This window comes from Ranitomeya variabilis, chromosome 5 (assembly GCF_051348905.1).
Source record: "Ranitomeya variabilis isolate aRanVar5 chromosome 5, aRanVar5.hap1, whole genome shotgun sequence".
NCBI classification, from domain to species: domain Eukaryota; kingdom Metazoa; phylum Chordata; class Amphibia; order Anura; family Dendrobatidae; genus Ranitomeya; species Ranitomeya variabilis.
Genome location: NC_135236.1, coordinates 57,311,005 through 57,328,056, shown reverse-complemented (window position 1 = coordinate 57,328,056; position 17,052 = coordinate 57,311,005). Strand labels below are relative to the sequence as shown.

At 44.1% G+C, this 17,052-nt stretch overlaps 1 protein-coding gene across 1 annotated transcript; it reads right to left on the bottom strand.

Moving 5' to 3' along the window:
* Positions 1–211: 211 nt before the first annotated feature.
* On the bottom strand, positions 212–12,025 carry LOC143774450 (intercellular adhesion molecule 2-like). The gene is made up of 5 exons (XM_077262058.1): positions 11,902–12,025; positions 9,906–10,172; positions 6,443–6,751; positions 5,390–5,659; positions 212–976 (listed from the first exon to the last, which is right to left on the bottom strand). Exons 1-5 carry the CDS (start codon positions 11,966–11,968, stop codon positions 861–863), a joined length of 1,029 nt encoding a protein of 342 aa, XP_077118173.1. The 5' UTR covers positions 11,969–12,025; the 3' UTR covers positions 212–860.
* Between the last annotated feature and the right edge of the window lie 5,027 nt (positions 12,026–17,052).

Genomic DNA, 17,052 nt, shown 5'->3' with positions numbered 1-17,052 from the left:
ATCCTCTGTGAGCTGAGAAGTCGGCAACCCAGGCGGATACATTGTACCAATCCAGGTGGGGGAAAGATTTAGGCCCCCATTTATCATTGCTTTTCTCCACTTTTCTGGATTAATCTTCCCCATTTTAGTGGCTTTTTTATTTGCACCTTATTCTCTATCCATTTTGCGCCACTTTTTAAGTTTTCTTTAAGGTTTTTTTTTCTTTATTCTTCCTCAACAATTTTTCTTTTTCAGATGTTTTAGATGGATTCATGAAATGTGACTGTTATCAAATGTCACATTTTTTGGAGGGCGCGTCTCACTCCATTCCTCCTCACCATCCCTAGAGTAGTGCTTCGGGAGGAATTTTCAAGTTGGCGTATTTTTGCAACAAAAAAAAAATGTCATTAAAAAAAGGGGGCAACTTTAGACTGCTAAAGTCCTTAGGGTACAAGTGCCTTCCGATTTATCATTTGCTTTTTTCCCCAAGTCACTTTCCTTTTTTTCTTGTGGTATTTGTTGCTCTTTATTCTGTGTAATTCTTAAAAATGGCGCACGTGTTCATAAATTTTGCACAAGGACCTAAATCGTCTATGATTTTTTTCTTTATCCTTTTTTGTTACTTTTTAGGACACATTTCATAAAATGTCGCAAAAATTGCACAAAAATGTTCTGGCTTATATAAATTCACCGCAAAGAGAGACTGTGGTTCATTCGTGCAAAAAAATTCAATTGGGAAAAAAAAAACAAATACAATAAAAAATTTGCCCCAAAGTATTGTCCATCCTGGGTGCATATGTAACAAACTCTCACCTGTGAGATATTGGGATTTACCCCTTTAGTTATAGTCCCACTTTCCAGGCTGTCCAAAGCATAAACTGCTATTCTGAATCTCTTGAGGCTGACCGCCGGATTATTGTCTTCCATAAGATGAAAGGAGTGATGAGGAAGACGAGCACTGAGGATATTATGACTCCTACGTGCCTGTGGGGTCGCCCTGCAAAACACAAAATATAGACATAAATATAAAAATTAGGCATCAAATGTGGAAAAAAAGCACAGAAATGGTAATAATCAATAATGATTGCTCTGCTGTGACTATTGGGAGAAAAGGGAGAACACTTCTGTGACTATTGAGAAAAGAGTGGAAAACAAAGACATGACCAGACAACGGGGGACCCTCATTGTGATAAAGAGGGGGAAATTAACAGCACTGTTATCACTGGAAAAAATATGGAAAAATGGTCTTGTGCTCAAGGGTAAAGTAAAAGATGCTTCAATAGGTAATATGAAATGGAAGAGGAGCACTGCTGTGACTACTGGGGCAAGGAAGAAGAACAGTTCTGTGACCCTTGGGGGAAAGAAGAAGAGCAGCGCTGTGACCCCTGGGTAAATGAAAAGGAGCACTGCTATGACCACTGGGGAAAGGAAGCGGAGCACTGCTGTGACCACTGGGGAAAGGAAGCGGAGCACTGCTGTGACCACTGCGGAAAGGAAGAGGAGCACTGCTGTGACCACTGGGGAAAGCAAGAGGAGCACTGATGTGACCACTGGGGAAAGAGAGAGGAGCACTGCTGTGACCACTGGGGAAAGAGAAAGGAGCACTGCTGTGACCACTGGGGAAAGGAAGAGGAGTACTGCTGTGACCACTGGGGAAAGGAAGAGGAGTACTGCTGTGACCACTGGGGAAAGGAAGAGGAGTACTGCTGTGACCACTGGGGAAAGGAAGAGGAGTACTGCTGTGACCACTGGGGAAAGGAAGAGGAGCACTGCTGTGACCACTGGGGAAAGGAAGAGGAGTACTGCTGTGACCACTGGGGAAAGGAAGAGGAGCACTGCTGTGAACACTGGGGAAAGAGAGAGGAGCACTGCTGTGACCACTGGGGAAAGGAAGAGGAGTACTGCTGTGACCACTGAGGAAAGAGAGAGGAGTACTGTGGTGACCACTGGGGAAAGGAAGAGGAGCACTGCTGTGACCACTGGGGAAAGGAAGAGGAGCACTGCTGTGACCACTGGGGAAAGGAAGAGTAGTACTGCTGTGACCACTGGGGAAAGACAAAGGAATACTGCTGTGACCACTAGGGAAAGGAAGAGGAGTGCTGCTATGACCACTAAGAAAAAGAAGAGGAGCAGTGCTGTGACCCCTGGTTAAAAGAAAAGGAGTACTGCTGTAACCACTGGGGAAAGGGAGAGGAGTACTGTTGTGAGTGCTGGGGAAAGGGAGAAGAGTACTGCTTTGACCACAGGGAAAAGGAAGAGGAGCACTGCTGTGACCACTGGGGAAAGGGAGAGGAGTACTGCTGTGACCACTGGGGAAAGGAAGAGGAGTACTGCTGTGACCACTGGGGAAAGGAAGAGGAGTACTGCTGTGACCACTGGGGAAAGGAAGAGGAGCACTGCTGTGACCACTGGGGAAATTAAGAGGAGTACTGCTGTGACCACAGGGGAAAGGAAGAGGAGCACTGCTGTGAACACTGGGGAAAGAGAGAGGAGCACTGCTGTGACCACTGGGGAAAGGAAGAGGAGTACTGCTGTGACCACTGGGGAAAGGAAGAGTAGTACTGCTGTGACCACTGGGGAAAGACAAAGGAATACTGCTGTGACCACTAGGGAAAGGAAGGGGAGTGCTGCTATGACCACTAAGAAAAAGAAGAGGAGCAGTGCTGTGACCCCTGGTTAAAAGAAAAGGAGTACTGCTGTAACCACTGGGGAAAGGGAGAGGAGTACTGTTGTGAGTGCTGGGGAAAGGGAGAAGAGTACTGCTTTGACCACAGGGAAAAGGAAGAGGAGCACTGCTGTGACCACTGGGGAAAGGGAGAGGAGTAGTACTGTGACCACTGGGAGGAGGAAGAGAAGCACTGCTTTGACCACTGGGGAAAGAGAGAGGAGTACTGCTGTGACCACTGGGCGGGATGAAGAGGAGCACTGCTGTGACCACTGGGGAAAGAGAAAGGAGCACTGCTGTGACCACTGAGGAAAGGAAGCAGAGCTCTTCTGTGACCCCTGGAGAATGGAAGAGGAGTGCTGCCATGACCCATAGGGAAAAGAAGAGGAGCACTGCTGTAATCACTGGGGAAAAGAAGAGGAGTACTGCTGTGACCACTGGGGAAAGGAAGAAGAGCAATGCTGTGACACATGGGGAAAAGAAAAAGAGCACTACTGTGACCCCTGGGGAAAGGAAGAGGAGCACTGCTGTGACCACTGGGGGGAGGAAGAGGAGCACTGCTGTGACCACTGGGGAAAGGAAGAGGAGCACTGCTGTGACAACTGGGGGGAGGAAGAGGAGCACTGCTGTGACCACTGGGGAAAGAGAGATGAGTACTGATGTGGCCAGTGGGGAAAGACAAAGGAGTACTGCTGTGAGTGCTGGGGAAAGGAAGCAGAGCACTGCTGTGACCACTGGGGAAATGAAGAGGAGTACTGGTATGACCACTGAGAAAAACAAGAAGAGTACTGCTGTGACCACTGGGGATTCGGGAAATTGAAAGAAGGAAGAAAAAACCTACTGTGATCAATGGGAAAAGGAAAGCGCTAATGGAACCACTGAGAAAATAAAAGGGCAATTCTGAGGTAGGAGGCACATTGCTTAATTTACTGTAGAGAAGTGGAAGACAATACAGTGGTTGGCGGGCACCACATTGCCTGTTCTTGGGAAGTTGTATAACTAGGAAAAGAATGGAAAAATCTCTGTGATTACTGTTTTAGGAGTGTGTGCCATTTGTGAGGGAGAGGAAAGTATTCGGTGTCTATAGATCTATATATTGCTGATCCTGTAGAGGAGAGGACAATGACCCTCGCTGATTTCTGTATGACATGACAGGCAGATCACTGGGGGAGGTTTCTACATTGGAGGCATCCAGCAACTCTAAAAACCAGATCCTACAAATACTGCAGAATTACCCAAGACTTGAAAAGCCACCTCTAAGGTGATGCTGCGCGGATATGGAGGAGGGTTCCTTGTGCTGCTGGCGGACACACGCGGAGGAACTCAAGCAATGACGGTGTTCAGGATCTAATATTTAATGAACGGCTACAAAGTCAATGTGTGTCGAAGTTATCTAACTGCAGCGCCCCAGAGTCCTGGTCGTTGCAGTACTGTGGATCCGCCACTATGGGGAGCCATGGTGCGTTCGATGGCACTGAAGGAGTTCATCTGACCAGGTATCACAGACACCAATATGTTTCACAGCAGGGCCTCCGGGGGGAGCTAAGGGTTCTATTCATTAGGCCACTCCCCACCATAGTGGGAAAACTGGGGGTCAGGCAGGAAGTTAGAGGAGAAAGCTGACTGGATTGAACGAAGCAACACCTTGTGGCAGAGGGTGTTGTGGAGGAAGAGACAGTAGGGTCTCTGTCAGGGGTGGGATCCTGACAGAGGCTTGGCATTAGAAAGAACGTAACGGGACCGTGCCTGCTCAGCATAGCGGCGGTGCCCAAGAAAGGACTAGAAGCGAGATAGATTGTGCTGAGTGAGAAACGAGATCAAGCAAAAAGGAGAATACCAGTAGGGGTCATGCTGTAGGACCGGAGCAACATCCTACTGAGGCGCATTACCGGTGGCCGGAACGCCGAGGGAGTGGAATAGCATACAGCTTCAAGCCATACTCCAAACAGCGGCAGGGCAGTCAGTTTAAGGCGGGCTGTCTACCACATATCACCTATGAAGTCTTGGGGGGCAATTGCGGGAGAGGGGCGTCTCTAGGGTCCCGGAAGAACTCCAGGCCTACCTGACAAACGGGTGCCGTTCCAACCTGAATAACAGGGAGGGATGGAATACGAGAAGAACATCAGTGAATCGAGTTGTGAGGGAACTTAAGAAACAGACACAACAGTTGTGGGGTACTTTCCGTGAGCACAGCAGGGAAGGACTACAACACATAGCGCTAAGAAGGAGGGCACTGATTTCCACCTGTGAGGAGAACTCTGGAAGTGCCATCGGACCGACCGGACTTGCGCAGCCTGGTGAACCGTATTCTGGACTGCGGACTGAGAGATCTCCAGTAAAGAGGTAAAGAGACTGCAACCTGGTGTCCTCGTTATTTACCGCGACCTGCACCCCCACAACTGCACCGCTACACCACCGTTACTGCATCATCATCATCACTTATTCTACCGGACGTCCCCCACTGACAGACAGGGCCACGGACCGGGTCTAGCCACCGTGACAACCCCAGGACTGAGACCCAGAGGCCCGGCTCCGGGTACCCCTAGGCCCTGCGGCGGTGTGGGGGCGCTCCATAACTTCTTACTGAGGACATATCTGTGCTCATATGGTTGTGTACTGAGGAAGAAGTTGGATTTGTAAATGTTCAATAAATATTATATTCTGAAATCCTTCATCACTTGAGTTTGTCAGTTCGTTTTGGCCATGTGGCCATGGTAATCCAGACAGATTGATAAAAGCAGATACCTTTTGTTGTAATCTGTAGACTCATGGAACCATTGACCAGTCCATGTACATTCTTGGCCTCACAAGTGTAGACTCCATTGTGAACTTGACCAGCCCTCGCAACGGATACTAGTGACTTCTTCTGAGTGTAGGTCACATCAGCACCAGTAGGGATGATCCAGTCGTACTCGGGCTTAGGAGACCCATCTGATTTGCAGGTTATGTTAAAGAAATCTCCTTCTTGGATATTTGGTCGAGGAGTAATGGTGACAACAGGAACATCTGGAGGACCTAAGGATTACATAACAAAAGTATTTAGAATTGAGAGTCCTCAGTGGTTGATACCTTTTAATGGTTAACTGAAAAGATGGTATCGACCACTGAGGACTCTCAATTCTAAATATTTTTTTATCTACTGGCTAACACGGTACCAAGATACATATCTTTCCTATAACAAAAGTATAAAATTTAAAGCATATACTGACTAATACGTTTTTAGTGTCTAATCTAAGTTCTCAAACTTGGTGGATTGTTTTGTTCTTTGGGCCTAATAGAAGCCATGTGCTTTGCGTTATTGTATGTACATCCATGGCTTCTACCGAATGTTTGCATAAAGTTTGAATGTTCCCCTTGGTCAAGAGAGTTGACCAAGGGACAAAGGGACTAAAGTAAAACATTTTGCATTAAGCTGCAGAATTGAAGTTTTCTTCATTGCCAAGGATCCTTGAGGAGTCAGACACCGAGGTAGGTTCACATCACGTTTGGCTGCCAGTTAATGACTATCAAAGACTCCAGCCTGAATACTTGAAAAATGGGATTCAGATATGTCATTGAGGAGCAGAGATTGACCTCTAAGAGTGAGATGGAGTCCAAAGTATGAAAATTTGGACATTTTGACATCTTTTCCAATGGTTTCCTTCTTTTCAGTGTAGTGTCCAACAATAAAGTTTGACAGAAGTCAAAAGCTCTGTTGGAAGATCGTCTAATTTCTGTTCTGTGATTCAGATGGAGTCATGGACAGGCAGCAAAACTTGTTGGGAAACCAGCCTTATTTCTGATTGTGGTGGAACCTACCATATGTCCTTACAGTCACACTGGAAGAACTGATAGAGATGTTTGTTGCCGCATCTAAGGTGGCTCGGCAGGAGAAGTTCTGAAGATTGTCCAAGCGACATGCTGTGACATCAAATGTGTTGTTCACCGTCTGTATGCCCTTTTGACCATATTCTTTGAACCTTTTATTTTGGATGACCGTGTTGTCTCTGAGCAATTGGATTTGGAGAATCTTCACAGGAGCCACATCATAGACCGTGCAGATGACGTGGTGGGATTTTCCCTCCTCCATATCCTGATCCAAGTCTATTATCACATTGCTGGGCAGGGCTGAAACAGATAAAAATAAAAATGACTTGGGCTTAAAATATATGCGTTCCAGTGACCCTTGAGGTCACATTTAAAGTCGAAACACTTAAATAGGCTTCATATATTGTTATAGTTTCTCGATAAAGCATTCGAAGGGACCTTCTCAATCAAGATTGGGATCAACCATTTTCAAAGTATGTATATTTGTTTCAATAAAGATTAATTTTATTTGAACATGGGAGTAAATCTGTTAGCTTCCTGATATGTCTGAAGCTGTCATGTCATTGTGCCACGTTTAGGTTGAAAAGCTGAATGTGAAAAATGAACCCACAATTCTGACATGCTTTCAGGATAGCTCTCTGGATTCGTTTGTTGGGCCCTGAGCTATAACTATAAGATTGTATTCACACAATGAGCTACCCCCATCTGTTTTTTTGCCAAAATTGTCCAAATTGCATTTTTACCACATTTTTGGAAAATTTGGGTAAGAATAGAAAATGCTATGCTATGTGAAAATTAGTGATGAGCGAATCTACTCGGTACTCGAGATTTCCCAAGCACGCTCGGGTGTCCTCCCAGTATTTGTTAGTGCTCGGAGATTTAGTTTTCAGTGCCGCAGCTGATTGATTTACCTCTGTTAGCCAGCATAAGTACAAGTGGGGATTACCTAGCAACCAGGCAACCCCCACACCACGAGTGTGCTCGGGAAATCTCGAGTACCGAGTATATTCGCTCATCACTAGTGAACATAGCTGCTGTATCACGTTTGTAAAAAAAAAATTACTTAATTTTAATGTGCAACAGCTCTGCACACAGAACAATTTCAACGCCACTAAATAAAACATTGGATATAGCAGGCTGTATCACGTTTATCAACAGAAAAAAATAAATATTTTAATGTGCCTGAGGTCTGCATTCAGCTTCATATCACCGCCACAAAATCAAAATATGGGATACGGTGGGCTATATCACATTCAGCAACAGAAAAAAATTGTATTTTTGTAATGCGAGTTTGGTCTGCAGACAGGCTCATATCACCGTCACAAAATGACAATATGGGATACAGCGGGCTATATTACATTCAGCAACAGAAAAAAATTGGATTTTTGCAATGTGCATTAGGTCTACAGACAGGTTCATATCACCGTCACAAAATGACAATGTGGGATATGACGGGCTGTTTCACATTTAGCAACAGAAAAAAATATAATTTTTTTTTAAAATGTACTTTAGGTCTGCAGTTTCATATCACCACAGCACTAAATGACAAGGTGGGATACAGCAGGCTGTTTCACATTTAGCTAGTAAAAAATTATTAATTAGAATGCTATACTCATGCATGGAGCACAATAGAAGCAAGAAGCAGTGCACAACACACTTGTAGGACATGTGCCCTGCTGGTTTTGTCTGTGGCCAAAAAAAACCTGCTGGAAGGTAAATTTAACAGCCACACTAGACACTAGCTAGCTACACTATCTGACTGATATACAACCGCCTAACTATCTAGCTAAAATCTTGATGTTAACAGTGTCAGCACCAGGAGCAGCCTCTCTGCGCTGTTACAGTGTCAAAATGGCACCATTTATATGAAGAGAGACAAGTGATTTCAACAGCCAATGACTAGTGTTGAGCGATACCATCCGATACTTGAAAGTATCGGTATCGGAAAGTATCGGCCGATACCGGCAAAGTATCGGATCTAATCCGATACCGATACCCGATACCAATACAAGTCAATGGGACTCATGTATCGGACGGTATTCCTGACTGTTCCCAGGGTCTGAAGGAGAGGAAACTCTCCTTCAGGCCCTGGGAACCATATTAATGTGTAAAATAAAGAATTAAAATAAAAAATATTGCTATACTCACCTCTCCGACGCAGCCTGGACCTCACCGAGGGAACCGGCAGCGTTCTGTGCTTAAAATGCGCGCGTTTCCTTCCTTCCGTGACGTCACGGCTTCTGATTGGTCGCGTGCCGCCCATGTGGCCGCGACACGACCAATCACAGCAAGCCGTGACGTAATTTCAGGTCCTGAATGCCTATTTCTGCATTCAGGACCTGAAATTACGTCACGGCTTGCTGTGATTTGTCGCGTCGCGGCCACATGGGCGGCACGCAACCAATCACAAGCCGTGACGTAATTTTAAAATGCGCGCGTGTCCTGCCTCCCGTGACGTCACGGCTTGTGATTGGTCGCGTCGCCCATGTGACCGCGACGCGACCAATCACAAGCCGGAATGTAATTTTAAAATCCTGAATGCCTAGAATTAGGCTTCCACGACCTCAAAATTACATCACGGCTTGCTGTGATTGGTCGCGTCGCGGCCACATGGGCGGCACGCGACCAATCAGAAGCCGTGACGTCGCGGGAGGCAGGAAACGCGCGCATTTTAAGCAAACAACGCTGCCGGTTCCCTCGGTGAGGTCCAGGCTGCGTCGGAGAGGTGAGTATAGCAATATTTTTATTTTAATTCTTTATTTTACACATTAATGTTGTATTTTACACATTAATGTTGTTTCGATACCGATACCCGATACCACAAAAGTATCGGATCTCGGTATCGGAATTCCGATACCCGCAAGTATCGGCCGATACCCGATACTTGCGGTATCGGAATGCTCAACACTACCAATGACACAAGCTGTTGTGTCAGGACATTGTGGGTGTTTCCTGTGCCCTGATTGGCTAGCCGCAATGTGCACACATAAAGTTAGGAAAAAAAAATACTGTTTACAAGAAAGCCATGCCTTTGAGCTCTGCAAACCCCTCCCCTCATCAAACACATGCCAAACGCTCATGATATACCACCATTATCGTTGCTAAAGTGCTGAAAATACTTTTGTGGCAACGCAAATATTTTCCCGCACTTTTACCAAATGTTACAGATTTTTACCGATTTTATAAAATGTTGCTCGTGTTTCCGATCATGAATCCGAATGTGCCATATTCGTGCCAAATTTATGTTTGGCCATCGTTTTCCGAACAAATTCACTCATCCTTAATCATAAACCGCCATCGTATCATAAACCACCATCACATTAGAGCCCGCCATCACATCATAAACCACCATCATATCATAAACCAACAGTTTATATAGGTTTGGAGAATTTCAAAATGTAAATAGCCATAATATTTGGACTTTTCATGAACTTTGACCACTGGAGCCTCTTACCATAAGCCATGACCACCGTCACGTCATATTTTTCGCTTCCGTCAACTAATGACTGTAAACAAACCAGATTCGATTTCTCCCAGTCATCAACAAGAACTTCAACCGATGTCCAGTTTAGCTCCGACTGATGATTTCTCTTCTGTAACCTGGTTTCCCAGTTGGGTTTATTAGGACAGGTGAAGGTGCAGTTGAGGACAATCCATTCTCCTAGTGGGACGAACATCTCAGAACTAAGAGTTCTCAGCTCACACGGCTCCACAGCTTGTCCTGAAGTCGTAGAAGAGACATCAACTAGTAAGATCCATAACAATTTTGGAGATAGACATGGCATCAATGTTACGGCACGTTTCCAACCCTAGGTGACCACATGGCCCACAAGTCAAAAGAGTTGCACCATACTTCCTATGGCCCCGCACTTGATGCATAGTGCGAGAAGTGGAAGGATGGGATTGACTTCGAGGAAACATCAACATTCACCCTCACTAATGATACTCCACCTGTGGTGGTCCATATCTCTAGGGGGGGGCCACTAAGGATCCCTTAGGACATGTAGGGGACCACAAAGATCCATTTGAGACTGCAACAATGTGCACCAGCCTGCAGAGGTAGAGCAGCTCGGACATATAATCAGAGTAACAGAGTTAAATGGACGTATTGCCAAGAATATTTTGTGGGCACCGAATGTTGCTCTATAATTTGGGGTTGTTCTATTGTGTGGCAATAATATATTGGGGGCACTGAGTGCGGCACTATTTCTTTGATGACACTGAATGCAACCCTAATATTTTGGTGAGACTGAGTGTGGCACTATTTCTTGGGATGATACTGAATGTGGGTACATGGGTTGCAGTGGCGGGAGCAGGGGCAGTATTTTTGGCTCATATGAGAAGTGTATACAGAAGATACATAAATAATAGTTGGGGGGCCCTGGCGGAGATTTTGCATTGTGGCCCACAAGCTTAAAGTTACGGTGCTAATATGTGGTTGGCAATGAATGCGCCATTATTATTTTCTAGGCATTTAGAGAAGCAGTGTCATTATGGGAAGGATTATGTGTGTGGCACTATTATTTCAGGAGCTTTGAGTACGGTACTATTTTGGGGCATTATTATTTTGGTGCAATAATCGCAGCACTAATATTTTGGAAGCCCTGAGTGCAGTACAATTTTTAATCACATTTATAGTGGCACTATTATTTCACCGGCACTGAGTGCGGCATTAATGTTTTGGAGGCCTTTAGTATGGCTATGACTAGTTTATTGCACTATGGGTGGTAGTATTATTTTGTAGAGGACTTTATGTGTGTCTTTATTTTGGGGAAATTGTTTTTGGCCATATCTTGGCATTCTATTATAGTATTATTATTTTGGAGGCACTTAGCATGGCGCTATTATTATGGGAGCAATTATGTGGGGACACTTATTTGGAAGGCCTTGAATGCAGCTCTCGTTCTGCACCATTGTGTGTGGCACTCTTATTTTGTAGTGCGCTTTATGCGTGATACAATTTTTGGATTGTTACTCTGTCTTGGGCAACCTGGGTTTGTATTTTTTTTTCAGCACTACATGCAGCACTACATACTTTAAGAAGAATGCAATAAGTGTGATGTTATTATTTTAAGGGCAGTATGTGTGCGGCACTTTTATTTTGAGGGTGGAACTATTGGTGGCACCGAATGTGGCACTATTTTAGCAGGCACTGAGTCACTATATGGTGGTATTATTGGTTTTGTATACTAGTAGTGTAAAATTAGTCCTAACCACAGTGTCCTCACTCCCCCTGCAGAATTCAAACCCAAATCCATTCCCAGAATTTAGTCTCGGATTATCTACCGAAAGGGTTTCATCTCTCAGTGGTGGTCCTAGATTTCAGAATTCACCACTTGTATCTATGATGTATCACGATACGCTATTGCTGTGTTTCAGTATTAGTAGTCTTTTATGATGGGCAGCCATTAGTACCAAGCCCAGGATGTATTACTACGAGCTCTGCTTACCTGGGGTGATAAAGACCCCAAAGACCGGCAGCACTATCAGGTAAAGGTTCGGCATCGCTGGTCCCATTTCTAGTGGAGTTACTGGCCGGGCAGCTGGGCTTTTTAGTAGTTTCCATGCTTCCTTCCTGAGTAACGACAGAAAAATTCATAAACATTTCCTACCGTGAGACGGCCCATCCAGTGACAGTCAGCACGAGCACCGCCTGGTGCACACTAACCAGATCTCACAAGAGGTTCAACGAGATATTCTGTACAGTTGATGCTGCCACGAAAAGCTCAGGGCACATCCACTCCCTTCATGAAGAACGATCAGGAGGACATCTTTACTCCAAATTCATTCAAATTCCAACGCAACACACGGTACAAACACTAACACGTTTCCAGCTATTTTCCACACCCGAATCCAATACGTATCTCTCAATAGCAATTTTCTCCACCAATTTCCACCTCTTTCTGGGTATTTAAGCTTTTCCAAATCATAAAATATTACACTACTTATATCATTCCTATGCTTTTTTTAGACACTGTATACTGGTGCTACCCATCCCTGAGCACAAAATTTAGTTTGGTTACCCAGGAGATAGTATTTTGGCTGCTTGTGCCCCTGTTAATACCCTGAGAACTTGCTCTGCCAGGTACACTCAGAGTTGTAGCTAATGTTTTGTTTGTGTTTTGTTTTTTACCAAGGGCAAACAAATTTGTTTATTGTCCTAGCTCTGTATCTACGGTATATACCCTCACTTAAGCTGAATTACTTGATATAGTCCTCATCCTGGTGTAATGTACCGGTGATATAACCGGTGATATATATAATCTACCGATGATATAGTCCTCATCCTGGTGTAATGTACCAGTGATATAACGCTCATCCTGGTATAATCTATCGGTGATATAGTCCTCATCCTCATGTAATCTACCGATGATATAGTCCTCATCTAGGTGAAACCTACCAGTGATATAGTTCTCATCCTGGAGTAATGTACCGGTGATATAACGCTCATCCTGGTATAATCTACTGATGATTTAGTCCTCATCCAGGTGTGACATACCAGTGATATAGTTCTCATCCTGGGGTAATGTACCGGTGATATAACCGGTGATATATATAATCTACCGATGATATAGTCCTCATCCTGGTGTAATGTACCAGTGATATAACGCTCATCCTGGTATAATCTATCGGTGATATAGTCCTCACCCTCATGTAATCTACCGGTGATATAGTCCTCATCTAGGTGAAACCTACCAGTGATATAGTTCTCATCCTGGAGTAATGTACCGGTGATATAACGCTCATCCTGGTATAATCTACCGATGATTTAGTCCTCATCCAGGTGTGACATACCAGTGATATAGTTCTCATCCTGGGGTAATGTACCGGTGATATAACCGGTGATATATATAATCTACCGATGATATATTCCTCATCCTGGTGTAATGTACCAGTGATATAACGCTCATCCTGGTATAATCTATCGGTGATATAGACCTGATCCTCATGTAATCTACCGATGATATAGTCCTCATCCAGGTGAAACTTACCAGTGATGTAGTTCTCATCCTGGAGTAATGTACCGGTGATATAACGCTCATCCTGGTATAATCTACCGATGATATAGTCCTTATCCAGGTGTGACATACCAGTGATATAGTCCTCATCCTGTTGTAATCTACCAATGATATAGTGATCATCCTGTTGTAATCTACCGATGATATAGTGCTCATCCTCGTTTAACCTACCAATGCTGTAGTGGTCATTGTGGTGTAACCTAATCGTGATGTAGTGGTCATTGTGATGTCACCTAATGGTTAAATTAGTGCTCATCCTCGTGTAACTTTCCAGTGATATAGTCCTCATCCTTGTGATATGTACCGATGATATAGTGTTTTTGTCGTGGTGTAACCTACCAGTCATATAGTGTTGTTCATCCTGGTGTAACTAACCTACAGGTGATATAGCGCTCATCCTGGTGTAATCTATCGGTGATATATTCCTCATCCTGGTGTAACCTCCTTATGATATCGTCCTCATCCTGGTGATATGTACCGATGATATAGTGTTCGTCCTGGTGTAACCAGTCATATAGTGTTGTTCATCCTGGTGTAGCCTACAAGTGATATAGCGCTCATCCTGGTGTAGTCTATCATGATATAGTCCTCTTCCTGGTATAACCTCATGATGATATAGTCCTCATCCTGGTGATATGTACCGATGATACAGTGTTCGTCCTGGTGTAACCAGTCATATAGTGTTGTTCATCCTGGTGTAACCTACAAGTGATATAGCGCTCATCCTGGTGTAGTCTATCGTGATATAGTCCTCTTCCTGGTATAACCTCCTGATGATATAGTCCTCACCCTGTTGTAATTTCTCGATGATATAGTCCTCATCCTGGTGTCACCATAGTGTCCATCCTAGTGTAACCTACCGGTAATATAGTGCTCATCCTGATGTAATCTACCGGTAATAATAGAGCTCATCCTGGTGTAATTAACTTACCGGTGATATACAGTACCGCTCAAAAGTTTGGACACACCTGTTCATGCAATGGTTTTCTTGCTCTCATTGGAATATGCACATTGTAGATTCAGACAGAAGACAGCAAAACCATGAGGGGACACACATGGAAACAAGGAGTAATGAAATGAATATGAAAAAAATAGAATATTCATTAAACCTCAGATTACTCAAAATATCCCCCTTTCACTCTGATAACTTTTCTTTCAAGCAGCTTTATTAGGTCTTCCCTGGAATGGTTTCCAAATTGTACAGGTATATGTCATCAAGAGTTGAATTGCAGGATCATTTATCAGCCTTCAGAAAGTGTTTACAACCGTAAGGTGTGTTTTGCAGAAGCGTAGACAAATATAAGGCTGCAAGTTTGGGTCGGCAGCATTGTGGTCCGTATAGGGACCGTGAAATACTGAAGCTGGTTGCGCAAATGTTCTGGAAAAGCAACATGGCAACTAGAAACTAATACCTTCTGAAACCTCAGTTAGCATTCACATATACAGTTAGGTCCATATATATTTGGACAGAGACATAATTTTTCTAATTTTGGTTATAGACATTACCACAATGAATTTTAAACAAAACAATTCAGATGCAGTTGAAGTTCAGACTTTCAGCTTTCATTTGAGGGTATCCACATTAAAATTGGATGAAGGGTTTTGGAGTTTCAGCTTCTTAACATGTGCCACCCTGTTTTTAAAGGGACCAAAAGTAATTGGACAGATTCAATAATTTCAAATAAAATGTTTATTTTTAGTGCTTGGTTGAAAACCCTTTGTTGGCAATGACTGCCGGAAGTCTTGAACTCATGGACATCACCAGACTCTGTGTTTCCTCCTTTTTGATGCTCTGCCAGGCCTTCACTGCGGTGGTTTTCAGTTGCTGTTTGTTTGTGGACCTTTCTGTCTGAAGTTTAGTCTTTAACAAGTGAAATGCATGCTCAATTGGGTTGAGATCAGGTGACTGACTTGGCCATTCAAGAATATTCCACTTCTTTGCTTTAATAAACTCCTGGGTTGCTTTGGCTTTATGTTTTGGGTCATTGTCCATCTGTAGTATGAAACGACGACCAATCAGTTTTGCTGCATTTGGCTGGATCTGAGCACACAGTATGGCGGCTCTGAATACCTCAGAATTCATTCGGCTGCTTCTGTCCTGTGTCACATCATCCATAAACACTAGTGACCCAGTGCCACTGGCAGCCATGCATGCCCAAGCCATCACACTGCCTCCACCATGTTTTACAGATGAGGTGGTATGCTTTGGATCATGAGCTGTACCACGCCTCCGCCATACTTTTCTCTTTCCATCATTCTGGTAGAGGTTGATCTTGGTTTCATCTCTCCATAGAATGTTCTTCCAGAACTGTGCTGGCTTTTTTAGATGTTTTTTAGCAAAGTCCAGTCTAGCCTTTTTATTCTTGATGCTTATGAGTGGCTTGCACCGTGCAGTGAACCCTCTGTATTTACTTTCATGCAGTCTTCTCTTTATGGTAGATTTGGATATTGATACGCCGACCTCCTGGAGAGTGTTGGTCACTTGGTTGGCTGTTGTGAAGGGGTTTCTCTTCACCATGGAGATTATTCTGCGATCATCCACCACTGTTGTCTTCCGTGGGCGCCCAGGTCTTTTTGCATTGATGAGTTCACCAGTGCTTTCTTTCTTTCTCAGGATGTACCAAACTGTAGATTTTGCCACTCCTAATATTGTAGCAATTTCTCGGATTGGTTTTTTCTGTTTTCGCAGCTTAAGGATGGCTTGTTTCACCTGCATGGAGAGCTCCTTTGACCACATGTTTACTTCACAGCAAAACCTTCCAAATGCAAGCACCACACCTCAAATCAACTCCAGGCCTTTTATCTGCTTAATTGAGAATGACATAATGAAGGGATTGTCCACACCTGTCCATGAAATAGCCTTGGAGTCAATTGTCCAATTACTTTTGGTCCCTTTATAAACAGATTGGCACATGTTAAGGAGCTGAAACTCCTAAACCCTTCATCCAATTTTAATGTGGATACCCTCAAATGAAAGCTGAAAGTCTGAACTTCAACTGCATCTGAATTGTTTTGTTTAAAATTCATTGTGGTAATGTCTATAACCAAAATTAGAAAAATGTTGTCTCTGTCCAAATATATATGGACCTAACTGTATGTCAATGGTGTGGCGAGAAGAACCCATTTAACAATTTATGGGTTGCGTGTCTCCAGAAACACAGACTGGGCATAATGTATGGGCACTAAGCTGCATATTTGCAATTTTCCCTCTCGAACACCTGTAAGGAGGAGGTGGGGACCCTCACGTGCCTTCTCACTCGGGGACGCTGTTCGCAAGGTTACATGCGGCACCTTATTGTCATTGATGTGATATGCAATGTTTATATACTGTGACGTTATGTACTGTTTGTAGGATTAGGGCTAGATTAAGATCTTAGGTAGTATAGGACAACAGTGGGGTAGTATAGAGGGGGGGCACATTAGTGATAGAGGACAGCATAGAATAGAGTAGGAGATAGGCAGCACAGGGGTTAAGTAAATGGGAGGGACAGCATAGAGCAGGGAAGTATAATCAGGATACTTCCTGATTTGAGGCAGAAGCCCAGGCAGCCTGCCCAAGAGTAGGTTGTGTGAGCAGTAGTG

Excerpts from the sequence above, each read along its gene's own strand:
- LOC143774450 (XM_077262058.1), bottom strand. The coding sequence starts at position 11,968 with ATGGGACCAGCGATGCCGAACCTTTACCTGATAGTGCTGCCGGTCTTT. Across the intron at positions 10,173-11,901 it reads TGGGGTCTTTATCACCCCAG|GACAAGCTGTGGAGCCGTGT; the intron begins GTAAGCAGAGCT and ends CTACGACTTCAG. Across the intron at positions 6,752-9,905 it reads GACGGTGGTCATGGCTTATG|CCCTGCCCAGCAATGTGATA; the intron begins GTAAGAGGCTCC and ends TATCTGTTTCAG.